This window comes from Tamandua tetradactyla, chromosome 1, assembly GCF_023851605.1.
Source record: "Tamandua tetradactyla isolate mTamTet1 chromosome 1, mTamTet1.pri, whole genome shotgun sequence".
NCBI lineage: Eukaryota > Metazoa > Chordata > Mammalia > Pilosa > Myrmecophagidae > Tamandua > Tamandua tetradactyla.
The window spans coordinates 63,160,716-63,179,292 of record NC_135327.1 but is presented as its reverse complement, the minus strand read 5'-3'; the positions used below and the strand labels follow the sequence as shown (position 1 = coordinate 63,179,292).

Genomic DNA, 18,577 nt, shown 5'->3' with positions numbered 1-18,577 from the left:
CTTTTATTTCTTCCTGAGTAGTGTAGCTTGTTTGTGTGTTTACAGGAATTTGTCCATCTAAGTTGTCTAGTTTGTTGGCTAGACAACTAGTTGTTCATAGAATCCTCTTATGATTTCTTTCATTTCTTCAGGGTCCTTGGTAATGCACCCTTTCTCATTTCTGATTTTGTTTATTTGCATCCTCTCTCTTTTTTTTCTTTGTCAGTCTTGCTAGTGGCTCATCAATTTTATTGATTTTCTCAAAGCACCAACTTTTGGTTTTATTGATTCTTGCTATTGTTCTTTTGTTCTCCCATTCATTTATCTCTGCGTGGATCTTTGTTATTTCTCCTCTCCTATTTGTGTTGGGATTCGTTTGCAATTCTTTCTCAAGTTCCTCCAGGTGTGATGTTAAGTCCTCAATTTTTGCTCCTTGATTTTTAATATAGGCATTTAAGGCAATAAATTTCCTTCTCAGCACAGCCTTTGCTGCATCCCATGAGTTCTGATAAGTTGTTTTCTCCTTTTCATTCATCTCCAGATAGCTGCTGATTTCTCTAGCAATTTCTTGTTTGACCCACTGGTTGTTTAACAGTGAGTTAGTTAATCTGCATATATTTGTGAATGCTCTCATTCTTTGTTGGTTATTGAGATCTAGCTTCATTCCATTGTGATCAGAGAAAGTGCTTTGAATAATTTCAATGTTTTTAAATTTATAAAGACATTTTTTGTGCTCCAGCATATGATATATCCTGGAGAATGGTCCATGAGCACTAGAGAAGAATGTATATGTGCTTTATGTCTGTTAGGTCTTATTCATTTATCAAGTTATTTAACTTCTCTATTCCCTTGTTTCTCTTCTGTCTGGCTGTTCTGTCTATAGAGGAGAGTGGTGTATTGAAGTCTCCTACTATTGTTGTTGAAACATCTGTCATTCTCTTCATTTTGCCAATGTCTGTCTCGTGTACTTTGGAGCTCCTTGATTGGAAACATAAACATTTATGATTGTTATATCTTCTTGGTGAATTGACCCTTTAATTAGTATGTAGTGTTCTTCTTTGTCTCTTATCTAGTTGAATTTTATGTGAGACTTAAACATAAAATTCCAGTCACTTGAAGGAAGGTTGCCCTAAATTCTATCTTAGTGTCTGTTCTAATTTGAAAACTGCTAGAATGTAATACCAGAAAGCAAATGGCTTTTAAAAGGAGGAATTTAATAAGTTGCAAGTTTACAGTTCTAAGGCTGTGAAAATATCCAAATTAAACTAAGACTGTAGAAATATCCAGTCTAAGGCATCCAGGGAAAGATAACTTGTTTTAAGAAGGCCGATTACATTCGAGGTTTCTCTATCCATTGGAAAGGCACATGGTAAACATGGTAACATCTGCTAGCTTTCTCTCCAGGCTTCTTGTTTCATGAAGCTCCCCAGGAGGCATTTTTCTTATTCATCTCCAAGGGTCTCTGGCTGCATGGGCTCTGTCCCTTTTTTCAAAATGGCTCCCTCTTAAAGGTCTCCAGTAAGCACCCCCATCTTCAATGAATGGCAGCATATCTCCATGGAACCCATCTAATCAAAAGTTATTACCCACAGTTGGGTGAGTCATATCACCATGGGAACAATCAAAAAGCTCCCACCCAGCAATATTGAATGAGGTTTAAAGGATATGGCTTTTCTGGGTTCACAACAGATCCAAACCTTCACTGTGTCCCTACTTTCTGTGATCTGGGGAATGCCAAGAAGCAGCCAAATGGATACGATGAGTCTTTCCTGCTCCTACAGATGGAAAGAGAAGCATTATCTATGGCCATCAGCAAAGAGCAGAAAGCCTCTGCATTTTTGACCTAGATCAGAGGGTGGAAGTGTTTGGTCTTCTAAAACTTGTGAGACAGTCCCCATAAGGGTATAGAAGGACCAAAGAACCAAAAAAGTAAAATAAGAGCCCCCTGAAGAGCTTTGTCCCAGACTGAGGAAGATTAGGCAGAAGAAACAGAGCTGTGGCAGAAGACACAAGACAATTTTGAATGATGCTGATCATAAACACTAGAGCATGTAAGGAAACTTAAAGGTAGCAGAAAAAGCTTTTCTGGAGTTCAAAAAATTTTATCTGGAGATAAAATTTAGCATCCTGGAAAATGAAAGAAAAGAAATATCATAAAGCGTAAAGCAAAAGCAAAGAAAGGGGAAGCAAATAGAACAACGTCAACAGTATGGAGGACAGATTTTAAAATCCTCACATGTAAATAGCAGATGTATCAGAAAGAGAAAAAGGAACTTGTGGTCGATGGGGAAATGTTGTATTAACAATGAAAGAAAATTTCCCTGAACAGAAGAAGACCCAAGACTGAGTTTTAAAAAGACTTAACCAAGTTTTACATTAATTTGATTAGGAAAAGCTGTTTCTTGGCATATCTCAGTAAAACTGCAGAACTCTAAGGACAAATAAAAAATCGTAAAAGCACCCAGACAGAAAGAATTAGGAAGGAGTCAGATTTGCCCTGGATTTCTCATTTGATGCAGCTGATTATGCAAACCTTCTTGAAAATACTTTCACTTGACTCTTGATTGCTATTCTTTCTTGCAGCCCCTACTTCATCAGTTTTCAAAGATCTTTATGTATTGTGGGTATGAAATATCCTTTTACCTTGAATTTGTCTTTCTAGTAATCTAATATGTAGAAATAAAATCACCAGAATGCAGTAACACATGATTATGGATGTTTCTGTTGGCACACACAAAAAAATATGGTAAATGACTGGAATACTTATTATCAAGGAAATCGTCACACAAATTATGGGAGGTTTGAAATGTTATACAGTCACTAAAAAGGATGAATAAGTGTTAAACAAGTTGATTTGATGATACCAAGGGAGAAAATCAAGATTCAGAGAGAATGGTTTAATATATTGAAAGTTAAATAGAATTCTTTCTTTAAATTGTCTGTATATATATGTAACTGTAGAAGGTAAAATCAGATAGTCCAGTGCCTTTGTTTATTGTTTACCACTTGTTTGCCGATGTTGTGAGAAGTGCTGTAAATGTGTAGAAAAAAACTTAGAAAGGAAAATACTTAATTGATGATTTCTTATGTGTGTACAGTTTTGTCAGAAGGAGGGGAAGAAATGAAAAGCATCCCCTAACCCAAAAAACAAATACATCCTTCCTTTAATATATATGTTTAAAAATATGTGTTATGTTTGGTTGAAATAGTTTTTCAAAGTTTATGCAAATTCAAAAGTTTCATGCAGATTTTCACTCTACTTCAGTATATAGTTGTGGCTATGCATAATATTTCTGTCAATTTAGAAGAGGTTTTCAATAAAATATTTAAAAATAATTGTAGGGAACTCTGAAATGATTCATTGTCAATTCTGTGGATGAATAATTGGTAGTAGTAAATAATTATTAATTTTTTACATGTGGTGATAGTATTTTGGGTCTGTTTAAAAATAACTACTCTCTCATCTTTTAGAAATATGCATTTAAGTTTTTAAGAACATGATAGGTTTTTTGTGGTTTGTTTTAAAGTCATCCCATATGACTAGATTGGGGTAAAAATGAGGGTGCAGATGGTACAAAATTGCCCAGGTGTTAGTAATTGTTGAAGTTGAGTGTTAAGTGCAACGGGAATTCATTATACTGTGGTAATTGTACTGGGGAAAATTCCCATGTAAAATGTTCAAAACTAATTAGCTTTCAGGCAGTCTCAATGACCGACTCCAACCAACTCTCAAATTTCTGTTTTATAACAGTAATGTGCTCTGAAGTATACTGCAAATCTTTATTGTTTGTTTTGTGGTAATTACTTCATATTACTCTTTGGACTATTATTGCTTCAGAATATTAAAAAAATCTCTTCAGTAGGTCAAATTTGTGAATCACCCTTATTATTAAGGCACAAATGGATTAATTTACTTAATCTAGGTGTTACCATTTGCCAAGATTATTTTGTCTGTTTCACTTGAAAATAGAGAATAATTCCATCCTAAGTTTCAAAGCTGTGACCATTACTTTGGCTTTATCACTTCCATGTGAATGGTCCAAGCTGTCAAAATCACTGTTCTCTGCCTAAAATTTCTTGTAAAATGCTGCATATTCAAACAATTTTTTTCTGTTGTTTTACAAAGAAGTGCTCCCCTAAAATAACCAATTTAGCAGTCACTCCATAAGGGAACCAATTAATCTGTCATTCAATGAGTTATTGGTATTTTGAGGGAAAGAGAGTTAGAAGACAGGCTCTCTGCTAAGAATTTACAGTATAGCTAGGGAGGTGGGTCAAATTAATGGTCATTACTAGATCTGATGAATTTAAGGGCTAAATTTTGCATATAAACTGTAGACTGTAAAGCCAGATTTGGTGAGTTTGAGGATATCACAGTTGCTCAAAGAAAAGACTTGAACATGAGATTAAAGTAGCACACAACAAGTAGTCTTTTGGCAGTACTTGGACAAGGTGGTGAGAGAAGGGAAGTTCCTTCCAGCAGGTAACCTTCCAGAGTCAGTGGTATGAGTCTATGAACCAAAAGGTGAAAAGTGCAAGAACTCCAGGGGAATTGGAGAATCAGAGCATGGACTTATGTGTCTGGATGATGTCAGCCAGAAACATGGTGGGGAATCTCTGAGAAAGAGTGCTCCAAAGGACAGTCAGTAGTGGTTTAGACTCCTTTACAGCTGTTGCCTTTGTCTTATCTATAGTTGGCTGATAGTGTGTATAGGCTTGTGGAGGTCTGCAAAGTTGACAGTCTCTAAATGGCTTTAAAAAATGCTTATTTGAGCTATATTTAAAGTAAATGGATGCATAAAATACTGAATTTGGTGCTGGCAAGTGTTGGCTAATGACCCTATCATTCTTTGATAAAACGAGTAGCATAGTGGCAAGTGTATGGGTAGATGAGTAATAAATACATGCATGAACAAGAAAACTGATATGCTTCTGCTGAGTATGGAAAATATGGCAGAACTCACCCTTTGAGCCTAGGTGGGTGTGCTGGTTTGAAAGGATTTAGGCACCCTAGAAAAGCCACATTTTAATCCTAACCAATCTTGTGGGAGCAATGGTTTCTTCTAATCCCTATTCAGTACTTTAGGTTGGAAAAGCATTAGGTTGTCTCCACGGAGATGTGACTCAATCAATTGTGTGTATTAAAACTTGATTAGGAAGAGACGTGTCTCCACCCATTCTACATTTGCCTTGATTAGTTTACTGGAATCCTATAAAAAAGGAGACATTTCGGAGAGAGTTCCTTTTGAGAATGAGAAAGCTGCAGAACCACAAAGCAGAGAGTCTACCAGCCAGTGGCTTTTGGAGATGAAGAAGGAAAACGCCTCCTGGGGAGCTTCATGAAGCAGGAGAGAAAGCTAGTACACTGTCACCATGTTTACCATGGGCCCATCCAGCTGAGAGAGATACCCTGAATCTCATCGGCCTTCTTGAACGAAGATATCTTTCCCTGGATACCTTATATTGTACGTTTCTATAGACTTGCCTTAATTAGGACATATCCTTGGCCTAAAGAGTGTAAACTTGAAACTTATTAAATCCCCCTTTTTAAAAGCCATTCCATTTCTGGTATCTTGCATTCTGGCAGCTAGCAGACTAGAACAGTGGGAGTCAAGGGATTTCTAGTGATGTGAAGACAGAACTCATTCTTGCTATCTGCTGCCAAACGACACATCCAGTTGCAGCAGAGCTTCTTACTCAAGGGAAATGACATCAAAATAGGATGAGTGTGCTGGGTGACATTCAGACATTTGTTTTCATTTCATGGGTCATTAGGCTGGAAATAATGGGTAACAGTTAAATCATACACTGACCATATTTGAATATATTGTTTAGTACTTCAATCTGGATGTGAATTTCCTTTACCATACCATTTCCATTTTATAACTACTGTCAATTTGCACATTTTGTTCTTTTAAAGTAGTATCTTAAAATATTTAAATGTTATTGATAGGTAACTTTTTTAGTACCGCAGTTACATCAGTTTTAGAATTGGGAGAGAAGAGAATGGACAGCATTATGTCTTGATGTTCTAATATTGTTTGAGGAGTACCATGCAGAATGCAAGATGAACGAGTGATTAGAATCAGTTGAATACACTTGGGACTGAGGTGTCAGCGAAGCCTAAGAAAAAGAAAGTTACCTAAAAGATGTCATGTTCTAGTAGTTCTTTGGTTTCAAGTTATATACTGAGACCCACAGACTAGATTTTTTTATGGGGAGTGCTTTGGAGATGGTAGCCTCATTTAGGAGTAGTCTTTCATGATGTTGATTAGTCATCATTTGAAGCAGTGTAAGGGAAGTATATTTACTAATGGGGTAAATACAGGGAAATCAAAAATATTCTCTGAAAGTATATGGAGTAAATTAACCTTTATCATGAGGATTGCTATGTGGATTGAACTTTTAAGAAATACAACCATTTGTTTCTGGACTTCAGGTACAAAGAGTTAATCCTACCACTGTTTATGACACGTAATCATCATTTGTCTGTGAAGTACATTGTTATAGTTTGCTAGCTGCCGGAATGCAACACACCAGAGATGGATTGGCTTTTAATAAAAGGGGATTTATTTTGTTAGTTCTTCAGAGGAAAGGCAGCTAACTTTCCATGTAAGGTTCTTTCTTATGTGGGAAGGCACAGGATGGTCTTTGCTGGCCTCTCCAGGCTCCTGGGTTCCAACAACTTCCCCGGGGTGACTTCTTTCTTCATCTCCAAAGGCCTGGGCTGAGCTGCAAGTGCTGAGATGAGGAATGCCGAGCTGCTTAGGCTGTGCTACTTTGCACTCTCTCATTTAAGCACCAGCCAATTAAGTCAAATGTCACTCATTGCAGCAGACATGCCTCCTAGCCGCCTGCAGATGTAATTAGCAACAGATGAGGTTCAGGTACCATTGGCTTGTGTCTGCAGCAACAGAGCTAGGTATGCTCACCTGGCCAAGTTGACAACTGAATCTAACTGACACATACATGTAATCATTATTGATATTTTAGAGGAAAATTTACATTTTACACATTTGTTCATATGTGTTTTTTTTTTTTTTTTTGGCATGGGCAGACTCCAGGAACTGATGGGTCTCTGGCCTTGTTCACATATCTAAATAATGAAATTTGGGAAGTCACAGCTGATGATGAGTAATATGCAAAAAATATTTCAGCTATCCCTTCACAAAATTATCAGAATGAGCAAACTGATTTTCTCCCAAATCCCTTCATTCTGTATCTTCTGAGCCTCCTTGTCCTGTGAGGATTGTGGAACGTAACAATGATTATGACCCATATACTGCTGCTATTTTCTGATACAGGGGGTTTTCATGATTAAATTTGCCTGATAAGAGACATTGATCCCTCCAAATTGAACAGGAGCTTTACTAGATGTACCTCATAATTATATATATCATTTCTTGGTTAGGATCCAAATGTATTGGGATAGGAGTGAGAACTTAGTGTTGAGATAGTTAAATCATTTATATCACATGTTAAAAACCAGGATGATTTAGGAGAAGTGTACCTAGAATGACAGGTGCATGATAAAGCAGGGAGAGAGTGTCCGGAAAACCAGGATGGATGTTGACAAACCAATGCTAGTGTATACACCAAGCATAATTATAGCTGAGAAATTCCAAACTGCTTTCTCTGATGGTGGAGACCTAATTCCAGATGTGAAATAGGTCAAATGTTCCTGTGGTTTAGAATCAGAAAGTGAATTAAAGTCTCTGAACACCATGGGATAATTAACACATACAATTTGCTGATTGTTATATTCTTATATTACGTAAAGTTAATGTATTCATATCTTCATTATTTGGTTGAAAACCCAAGACCCCTTATGTCTTGATTCTCTTGAGTATACTTCATGTTTCTGTTGATTGGGCTGGGTTCTCTCCCTTGTAAATGGCTTGAGATTCATGACAGTCTGGAAATTGTGGTCAAGATCTGAGTCTAAAGGTTTCTGTCTCTTTTCTCAGCTTTACTCACCTGTTGCTTGTCTGGTTGTGAGTAAAAATCCAAATGAAGACAGTTGTCAGCTGATCTATTGACAATGCAACCACAGGTGAGTAGGGACTTCCTTACATCAAGTTACATACTGTTGGAAACAGATGTTGTCATTTCTCCTATGGTATTAACATTCCTAATCCATTCATGAGCTATTCGAGGATCTGAGCTTCAGGTAAGTGTGCTCGAACTTAAGAATAATTATGGTATGTTTGAGACTCATCAATAACTAATTTCCTTCCCAACATTACAGTAGTTTTTCCAGTCTCTACTAAGATTGTATATTCTCTGAAGAAATTAAAGGTGTTTTCTTTTTCTCACCCAACCCATTTCCTCATTGTAGAAATAATGCCCTCATGGATAGAGCAGAAATTAAGTCAGTGTGTAGACCAATGTTTTAGCATGTGCATTCGATCAACCTTGATGTAAGACTGCATTGTTGACTACAGCACAAGAGGAAGTTAGAAATGAAGGGAAATGAGAAATCATTCATTTATTTTCCACCATTTTATTCTTAATCTGTTTGTAGAATATTGACACACTTTGTAATAATCAAAAAAAAAAGAAAATTAAAACTTACCTTACAATTGTTGTTCCCAGTTTCCCAATTTCAGTTTTAGTAATCAACTTTATTCAAAATTTTTAAATGGATGCAATGTATAGAAAGTATTACTCATTTTTTAGGTAGAATAAAATTTATGGTAGTGAAAATTTTTAAAGAGACCAGAAGCAAAACTGTGGCCTCTTTTCATCTTGAATGAAAGATGAGATAAAGATCTGGGAAACAATGAAACTTGTGCTTTGGGCCTCAGCAAATGTTGAGAATGGGAGTTCTTCTACCATGAGAATGGCCAGACTAAGGCCATCTTTCAGTACAATCATCTCAAGGGTCCCTGACTTGTAGTCCTGAACCAGCTGTACTTAACGTTATCAGTAACCACTCAATTATGGAAAATTCTAAATGATCCAGAGGTCTGTATGAAACATGTTAAGTTCTCCAGAGTTCTAGATATTCCCTCTAAGTCCCCTGCTGTTTTGATGAATAATAGACCAGTGAATTTAATTTCAAAAGAACGCTTCACTCATTAGTGCATTGAATCTGTTCAAATGCATAACATAATGTTAAACAATTTTATAAATAAGAAATGTGAGATCGTCTATAACAAGAGTGATCTAACCATAGCCTTTTTTAAAAAATGATATACCATGGATATTTCTTGTCCTATGATAAGTGGGTAGATTTACTTGAAATTCAAGGGAAAGATCATTTTAGTTATGGATGCTATCTATAGAGCACGTATCACAATGAGCATCAGGAAGTATGTTTGCAAGTTAAATTTCCAGATGGATATCTCTTCACGTGTTATATGATACTCCTTTACAATGGAATTGTATTATCATCAGAATGTCTATGGGTCTGTGAGTGTATCTTAAAAGTAGATGGCAGTTCAGCACTGAGAGTGATCTTACTGGAATTCTAAACATATTCAGCTTCATAAAGTCTCTGCTTCATTAGTGCTGTGATTTTGAGCCTGTTGGTAAGGATGCCCTTGTGTGACCCCATATTTCTGTGATATGTTAGGATTTAATGACCTTCAAAGATGTAACTGTAGACTTTACCCAAGAAGAATGGGCATTGCTAGACACATTCCAGAGAAAACTGTTTCGAGATGTGATGCTGGAGACTATCAGTCATCTGATCGCAGTGGGTGAGTCTGAAAATTTACCTATCATTGATATGTAGTTATCATATCTATCCTATATCCTATATATTTATTTCAGGTATCTAAGTCAGCTTCTCCATTCTGTTGGATAAGCTTTTTACATTCTTTGTACTTTCAGATATTATATTATGTACACATTTAAACTATTTTGTCATACATACAACCACATATTTTTAAACAATTTTCTTTTTTTGTTTGTTTGTTTATTTTTACAATGGCAGGCATGGGGAATCGAACCCAGGTCTCCAGAATGGTGGGTGAGAATTCTCCCACTGAGCCACCATTGTACCACCCTAAATTATTTTCTTACATCAAATTTACACTCATGGAATTTAAACTTCTTGAAACAACTTAATGTCTTTGTTGAGTCTCAGTCTCCAACACTTAGAGGAGTGCTGAATAGTCACTGAATAATTTTTTTAATTATAAATGAGTGACTAAACATTTAAAAATAATTATTCTGCCTTAGGGTTTTGCTGTCTTCGGAACACAGTATAAAAACACCACATATATCATTGTCTCGATAGAATTTAGATTGTCTTGGTGGAGTTTATGGTCTTTGTATTATTTTTGAAAATAATAATCAACAGCTGTGCAAACATCAAATTTCTCCTCATTTAGAATATGGAGGGCTCTCCTGTCTCTCTTTGAAATTGTGCATGGACAACAGAATCGTAGGTCTCCACTTTTAAGTTACCCTTTGCTGATGAAATATTGTCAGTGTTCTTTGCTCAAAGTACTTTTACCTTGCTGACCATCAGTGCTTACCTTTCTCTTTGATAGTGTTCTATGGACTTGATAATGCATGGTTAACACAATTCAGATTCCAGGTATCTTTTTCCCTACAAACAGGATGTCAGGTCTTCAAATCAGATGTGCTTTCCCAGTTGCCACAAGTACAGGAAGTGTGGAGAGAAGGAATAGGATTTCTCCAAAACCAGAATCCAGGTGAGCTCTAGGAGCCTGTGCATCAGTTTTGGAGGAACCTCATCAGTTTGTGATTGAGTCCTTGGAAATATCAGCTTCAGATTTCCCTAAGTGAGTTATGATTTCTGAAACATAGGATATTGGAGAAGTTTTCATCATATCTGATCATTATTCTATACCCTTATCAAGTGAAATGTCTTTGACTTTAGGAAAGGGTTACTTATGTACTATTGAAATTAAAATTTCACATAATGAACCTTATCCTGGCCTTACTATTGCAAGAATTTCTCTCTCTTTACCTCCCTAACATCATGACTTCTTATTTTTTTCATATTTCAACCCTGAGAATATTTTTCGATTGTTAATGTCCTATAACATTTTCTTTTGCCTAGCCTATTATTTAATTTGATATTCTTTCCCATCCAAGTGTTAATATTTGAATCAAACTGAGAGGGATATTTAGGACCTCCAACATTTTCATTCCCATTATGAACTCTTAACAGTTTATTGTGTTTTTACCCCAATAATTATAGGCAAGAAAATTACCTGTAAAAAGAAAGAAATAGTATTTATGCAACTTTCCTGCAGGAAAGACAATTCTAACACCATGTCATTGGTAAGCTTCTTTGGTGTGAACCTTATTTTTCCAAATAGATGCCTGGGGATTGAATAAATTAGTAATTCAGTGCTTCTTTGGTGTGAACCTTATGTTTTCAAATAGATGCCTGGGGATTGAATAAATTAGTAATTCAGTACAGTCACCTAGTTGTAAAACGTTAATTCAGCAAAAATCTGATATTTTGAATTTACTGAGAAGTTAAATTGAATATAGAACTTGGAGCTGAGTTTTTATAAACTGTTATTGCATAAACGTGGTTTACATATATACATTTTGAAACATTAAGAAATTCCAATTTGATTGTATAGCTTTGAAATTGGCCTCGTATAATAGAGAAAATCTCCATGCATACAGGTGAATAATGTGAGTATGAAACTGACATGGAAAGATTTTAATCGGATACTATCACTGAAGGATTATTTGAGAAATCATTGTATAGAAATGAAGAAATGTGTATATGGACACGTTTTTACAATCTCTCATCTAATTCTCCACAGCAAATATCTCACAATCAAAATAATTCCTTTGCACCTACTTATATGCAAGAAGATTCCACTCTCAGATCCACAGGGACTCAACATGCATTAATTCCCATGAGAAAGAAATCATATTTAAGCAAACCACTTGGAAATGTCCTCAGTGACCAGTCATCTCTTAATCAACAAAGGCACAGTCAAACTAGAAGTAAATCTTATGAATACCGTCAGAGTTCTAAAGCCTTTCTTAAGACGTCTGGCCACAGACAGTACAGTGGAACTCGAACTGCCAACAGACCATATGAATGTCTTCTATGTGGGAAAACTTTTATTAGATTTTTTGATGTTAGACAACATGAGAGGATCCATAGTAGAGAGAAACCCTGTGAATGTAATTTATGTGGGAAAGCCTTTAGTCAGTATTCTTATCTTAGACGACATCAGAAAATACACAATGGAGAGAAACCTCATGAATGCCATCTATGTGGGAAAACCTTTAGTCAGTATGGTAATCTCAAACGACATGAGAGAACACACAATGGAGAGAAGCCCCATGAATGTTGTCTGTGTGGGAAAACCTTCAGCCAATCTTCTAATCTTAGACAACATGAGAGAACACACACTGGAGAGAAGCCCTATGAATGCCATACATGTGGGAAAGCTTTCATTCATTGTTCTACCTTCAGGAAACATGAGAGAACTCACACTGGAGAGAAACCCCATGGTTGTCATCTATGTGGAAAAACCTTCAGTCAACATTCTAGTCTCATACGACATGAGAGAACACACAATGGAGAGAAACCCCATCAATGTGATACATGTGGGAAAGCCTTCAGTCAATATTCTAATCTTAGACGACATGAGAGAACTCACACTGGAGAGAAACCACATGAATGCCATCTGTGTCAGAAAGCCTTCAGTTCATGTTCCAATCTTAGACAACATGAAACAACACACACTGGAATGAAACCCCATGAATGCCATCTATGTGGAAAAGCCTTCTATCGGTATTTTAATCTTAGACAACATGAGAGAACACATACAGGAGAGAAACCCTATGAATGCCATACATGTGGGAAAGGTTTCATTCATTCTTCTTCCCTCAGAACACATGAAAGAACTCAACACTGGAGAGAAGCCCCATGATTGTCATCTGTGTAGGTTAACCTTTAGTTGCTCTTCTACAACTTAGAGAACATGAGAGGAAACACACTGGAGAGAAACCCTATGGATGCCATACATGTGGGAAAGCCTTCATTCATTATTCTGCTTTCAGAAACTATGAGAGAAGTCATATTGGAGAGAAACCCCATGGATGTCATCCGTGTGGGAAAGCTTTCATTCACTGTTCTGCCCTCAGGCAACATAAGGGAATGCACAATCGACAGAACCATAAGAATGTCGTCTATATTAGAAAACCTTGATTTTTCTGTTCTTAAACAACGTAATGTATTCAAATTTGATAGGAGAATCATGAGTATCATGAAAGCCTCCTGTCAGTATTTTGTCTTTAGATGTAAATTGAGAACTCAACATATTTGAATATGGAAGAGATTTCAGCCATATCTTTAAACTTTCATCACCCTAGAAAATTCACCTATGGGAGAAATGCTGTGTTTGTAATCGATATAGTAGTGCCTTCAGTTGCCAGTACCAAAGTTAATATAAGGCAGTTCATTCAGGAAAGGATCCCTATGAATGTTAGCTATGTAGCAAAGCCTTTAGTAGTTGATCTAATGATACACCATATGAGAAAACTCACAAGATAATCCTAATGTAACTAGAAAGTCCTCATCTACCACTCTGATAAGCCAGAGAAATTGCATATGGGAAATTCTTTGTACCTGATATAAAAGTGCCTTAATATTAATTTATCTTTGAAATAAAGAGTGAATTTCATTGGAATGAATCCCTGGGTCTGTAATTATTGTTCCCTATCATAAAGTGAAACACAAGACTTGGTAGGATAAAGAATTCTTAATTTAAGAATAAATGTGAAAACATGAAATTAGAAGAAAAACCTTTGTTTACCAGCATAAAGCCACTTGGGGGAGATACAGAGATTTCTTGATGGAGAATGTATTCAGTGTAAATGATGAGAAATCAATTATTAAGAAATTGGGGAAGTTGTGAGCAAGAGTTATTCTGTTTATTGGGTTAGTGTTTGAGGGAATTTGGCAAATTATTTGATATTTGTTAGATGAGTATAAACAGCAGTGGTGGGAATCCTATAGGTTTGGGGATAGAAGAATGTGGCGTCTGATTTTGGAATCTCATGTAAATATGCTTCTGTAGTTCCCTCTAATGCATCATTGATGGATATTTTTTGCATCAGTGATTAAATATCTGTAGGATAGTTAGAGATGTGTTTGATTTGTTTCTGATCTTACAGGAATCAATTCTTCATGTACCCTGCACATTCCTTCTGTGATTTCCATATGGTTGTGTCTCTTACAGGTCTCCCTTTCTATAAGAGTTTTCTGTTGACCTTCTCCTTGAACATATGACCAGGCCATTGGACTCTGCCTGTGAATTGGTGAAAATCTAAACAAACTTGTTAACAGTTCATGCAGTTCATCCCACGGAGATGATTTGTTTTTAACTTCTTCAGCCAGAATGGCTGTCTTCCAAATGGAATGTTATCCATTCACCTTGGAACTGCCATCATGAAACGAGCAGCTCTTTGTTGATCAATATAGAGATGTTCAGAGGGCACCATCAATGTGGCAGTAAGACCAGAGAGATCCTCAGGTGATTCATTGACAGTCTTAGGGGAAAAGATGCTCCTTGCTCATGAGTTTCTCTGTATATTCCCCCACAAGCACATTCCTCTGTAAACATTTCCATCTTATTAGGAAAGTCTTCTGAGAACTAATTTCTTGGTTAGAGCATTTCGTCAACATCACTGGGGGCATTGTGTCTATTTCAGGTTGAGAATATTTTATGTCTTTCCATCACAGGGCAGTCTCAATTAAAGTCTAGTACAAGCTAGTACTTGTCTCTCAGATGGAAATGTCCTTGTCCAAAATCCTTATCATCACTGGGTGGCATTCACAGGCTTGTGCCATAAGCTGCTCTGCATCGCACACAGTACTAGTGTACAGAAAATAAATGACCAATGTGGACTCAGGCAGTCATGTTTGTTCCCATTTCACTTGTCCAATTTGGCACAAGAGCTGATTTTCATGCCTTCTGTTTACTACACAAGGTAAGAAAAACATTCCCTAGTCTAAGCATCTTTCCACATAACGCATTGAAATAGAAGAGATGCAGCCACTTCACGTAAGTTCAAGTAAAGCCTTTCACTTTGAAACTTTCACCTTAATCCCATCACCAATGCATTCACACATTTTCTATATCTTGTATAGCCCCATAGAGGCTAGAACAATAGGATTTGAATTCTCAGTGCGTGGGGCTCTCATGCCAGAGTCCCAGAGAATTTCCTGCCCACGCTGACAGTTCATCAGCTGGGGGGTAGGCCAATGAACTTAAGCTCTCAGCAGTCCTTATCTTGGTTAAATTACAGGACCCAAGTTATTGGTGGTACATTTTCTCAGTGTCATTTTTGTCTTGCTGCTTTTTAAGTTCTCTGCTCTAGGATGAATAAAACTGCTTTGCTTATTGTCCTTTGATGTTGGGGTACCAGTAGGGACTGCTATTGGTGCATCCAGTTTCTGAGAGGATTGCTTTAAGACCTTTGCTTTGCTTCTACCCCATGAATTTCTGCTTTATTCATCCCTTTTTATGTAAAGATTTCCACTCAGTTGGCAGGAGTCTCTTGACTTTCCCCTCTGTCATTCAGCATGTGAGTTTTATTCCATATATGTTGTTTCCACATAACTTTTCCCTTTAGGAGTTTCTCTGAGGCTCATGGCTATGGCTTATAGTCTGGGATCAAAGCTTGATCCAGTTTCAAGATCTGTCCTGACACTCTCTAATACTTTCATTTTAGAGATAGAAATAAACAGGGTATTATATATATTGTCTTTTTCTTGTTAGTTTGCATTTACTTATACATCCAGTACACCATTTCCCTAGAGTGTGATTTGTCATATTTAGATGCCCATTGGGAGCTCTTACCTCCAGTAACTGTAACACAATGTTGTTCTATGCCATGAGTCACCTTGTGGATATCCAGGAATCAAACTATACACTAATCCCTACACTCTGATCCTTTCTTGTCCCAAATCATACATTTCAGTGAATCATGCCATACCAGTGAATCGTAGTTCTTCTAACACCAAATACTCAGAGTTAGCCCAACTGTGAGATTTGACAGCCAAGTATTCCAGACTGACATGCATGCCCAAGACTTAGGGCACCAACTGTAAGTAGTTAGGATACACATACATAGAGAGTACAGTCCCAGTAATACTCTGCAAGCAGTATACCAAGTGATACCAACTGCAAGCTGGTGGGGTTCCCAAACCACAAGGTTTGATAATTTACTAGAATGAATCATAGAACTAATTGAAAGCTATTATATTAAATGGTTATATAACTCTATAGGGAAAGAATATTGGTTAAAATTAGCCAAAGGAAAAGACATATAAGGCAAGGTCTTGGAGGGTTCCAACTACAAAGTTTCCTTTGTCCTCAGGGAGCAATACCCTCCCAGTTAGCAGTGTGTGAGAGTAGACCAGAGCATTGCCAATCTGGGTAGCTTGCCCAAATTTTGGTGTCCAGAAGTTTTACTGAGACTTTATAGCATAGGCATGGCATATTGACTGAATGATCACCTTCATTGTTTAGCATTCTTCAGCTCCACCTGTTCTGGAAGTAGGCCTATCACCTGTTCTTTGGGTCACGTCTTTAGCTTAAACTCTCAGGTGTGGCCCAAGGTGCCCACCATGAATAACAGTGACACTACTTCCACTTGGGAATGCCCATGGGTTTAGGGGTTACCTCCCAGGAACTCAAGACAAAGGCCAGGCCTCTCTTTGGGCAGGACCACATTCTTTATTACACACCTTTCATCTATTTATGCCTGGAAGATGAACCTAACAAACACAGTTCCAATGAAAAATAGAAAGAGGTGCTGAATTGGGACTTAGCAAGGTGTGGTGTAAAAGTATTGTTACTGATTCTCTGAACACCTACGCAAAGTGGTGATAGTTGTCCCATTTACAGATGAGAAAATTGAGGGTCAGAATAGTTTGCCAAAATGTTAAAGCTAGAAAAGAACACATTTAACCATGTTGATAAAGCATACCTACCCACCCCCCAGTGTTACATCCATGTCACTGACTTCATTCCTTCATTCTGCATTTATTGAATTCCTGCTATCTGCCAGGCATGTTCTAGATGCTGGAGATAACAGAGAAGAACAAAATAGCATGAAATCCCCCCCTAAGTGGTAGTGTTTTTCTGATGGGAGAAAGAGACAGCCAACATGCACATACATAAGTAAACTATATACTGTTTGAATGGTAAAGCAATATGTGTACCTTGTTTGGATCTACATTAAAACATAACATCTTTGGGGCAGTTGGCAAAATTGAATATTGATTGTTTTATATATAAAAGGCTTAATTTTGTTAGATTTCATGATGGCATAGTGGCTTATAGTTTAAAAAGTTAATCATTATTAAAGATGCAGACTGTTATATTTATGGGTAAAATTAAAAAATGTTAAGTATTGACGATGGTTGATATATATATAAAGAAAAGTGCCATACTATATATATATATATTTTAAAAGAGGTGACCACCATGTGGCTCCTGTCCCTGCCCAACCCCAGGCAGGAGGTAAGGCAAGCAGCTCCCCTTGTCCCTCGGGTCACCTCCTCTTCCCACCCCCACCTAGTTGGGGAGCACTGTGCCCCCACCCTCTTCATCCAACTGACACTTGTGAGACCTGCTAGGCTCCTGCTGCCACCACAAGAATGAGCGAGGACAGGGAGCCTCAAGAGTGGGGAAAGGAGGTCCAGTGAGGATCCACTTCATCCTTGCTTTCTCCTCCCTGCCTTCCCCACTCTGGAAATCAAGTAGTTACAGCTTTTCCAAGATGCCCCAATGCAGTCCTCATCCACTCACACCTTCATCCGTCCACCCATCCATCTGTCCAACCATGTGTTGAGTTAACAGATGCTTGCCCACAAGCTCCAGGAGCCAGTCTAGGTGCAAGGGCATGTGAGGATCTGCAAGGTTCTGGTGGTGAGCTGACAGCTGGTCCTGAGGGAGAGTATGGAGAGCAACAGGGTCTCACTCAGCCTCCCTCTCTGCCTCACTCACCATACCTGTGCTCCTGCCATCCTCCCCTTCAGGATATCCTGCCACACAAGGCCATACCAGAGCCTCTTTTTTAAAAGAAAATCTTACTTTAAGTTTCTATTTATAATTTTTTTTTTTTTTTAGGGAAGGAAGGGAAAAAAAGAAAAATAGACAAAGAGACAGAAATAAAGAGAGGGAAGGGGAAGGGAGAGAGGAAAGAAAAAGATAAGAGGTTGGGTAGTGTAGGCAGAAAAGCACCACATTCTTCATCTGTTTCCCAAAATATCAGAGGAAGTTGCATTGACTTTTCATCTGGGGTATGATCACTTCTTAGCCTATCATTCAGAACAACTCATTAGGCTCATCTGAGCCTTGACATTGTCATCTTTGCCAGAGTTATAATACTGAGATCACACAGTATCCATTCTTTTGTGTCTGGCTTATTTCACTAAGAATCATGTCCTCAAACTTCATCCATATTGCCATATGCTTTGGGACCTCAATTCTGCATGGTATTCCATCGTGTGTATATATGTCTGTCACTTCTTTCAGCTCTTCTGGGTATATACTGACCGGTGGTATAGCCAAGTCATAGGGCAACTTGATATTTAGTTTTCTGAGGACTCGCTGAACTCTTCCATAGT

The 18,577-nt window shown here is 37.5% G+C and overlaps 1 protein-coding gene across 1 annotated transcript in view; it reads left to right on the top strand.

The window, feature by feature from the left end:
* Positions 1–17,376, top strand: part of LOC143648123 (uncharacterized) — a 55,044-nt gene extending 37,668 nt beyond the window's left edge. The window contains 7 exon segments of the mRNA XM_077117691.1: positions 7,947–8,032; positions 9,557–9,683; positions 10,551–10,646; positions 11,159–11,241; positions 11,742–12,842; positions 12,844–12,891; positions 12,893–17,376. Of these exon segments, the coding sequence (XP_076973806.1) occupies positions 8,021–8,032; positions 9,557–9,683; positions 10,551–10,646; positions 11,159–11,241; positions 11,742–12,842; positions 12,844–12,891; positions 12,893–13,144 (1,719 nt within the window). The 5' untranslated portion in view covers positions 7,947–8,020 and the 3' untranslated portion in view covers positions 13,145–17,376.
* Positions 17,377–18,577: the final 1,201 nt, after the last annotated feature.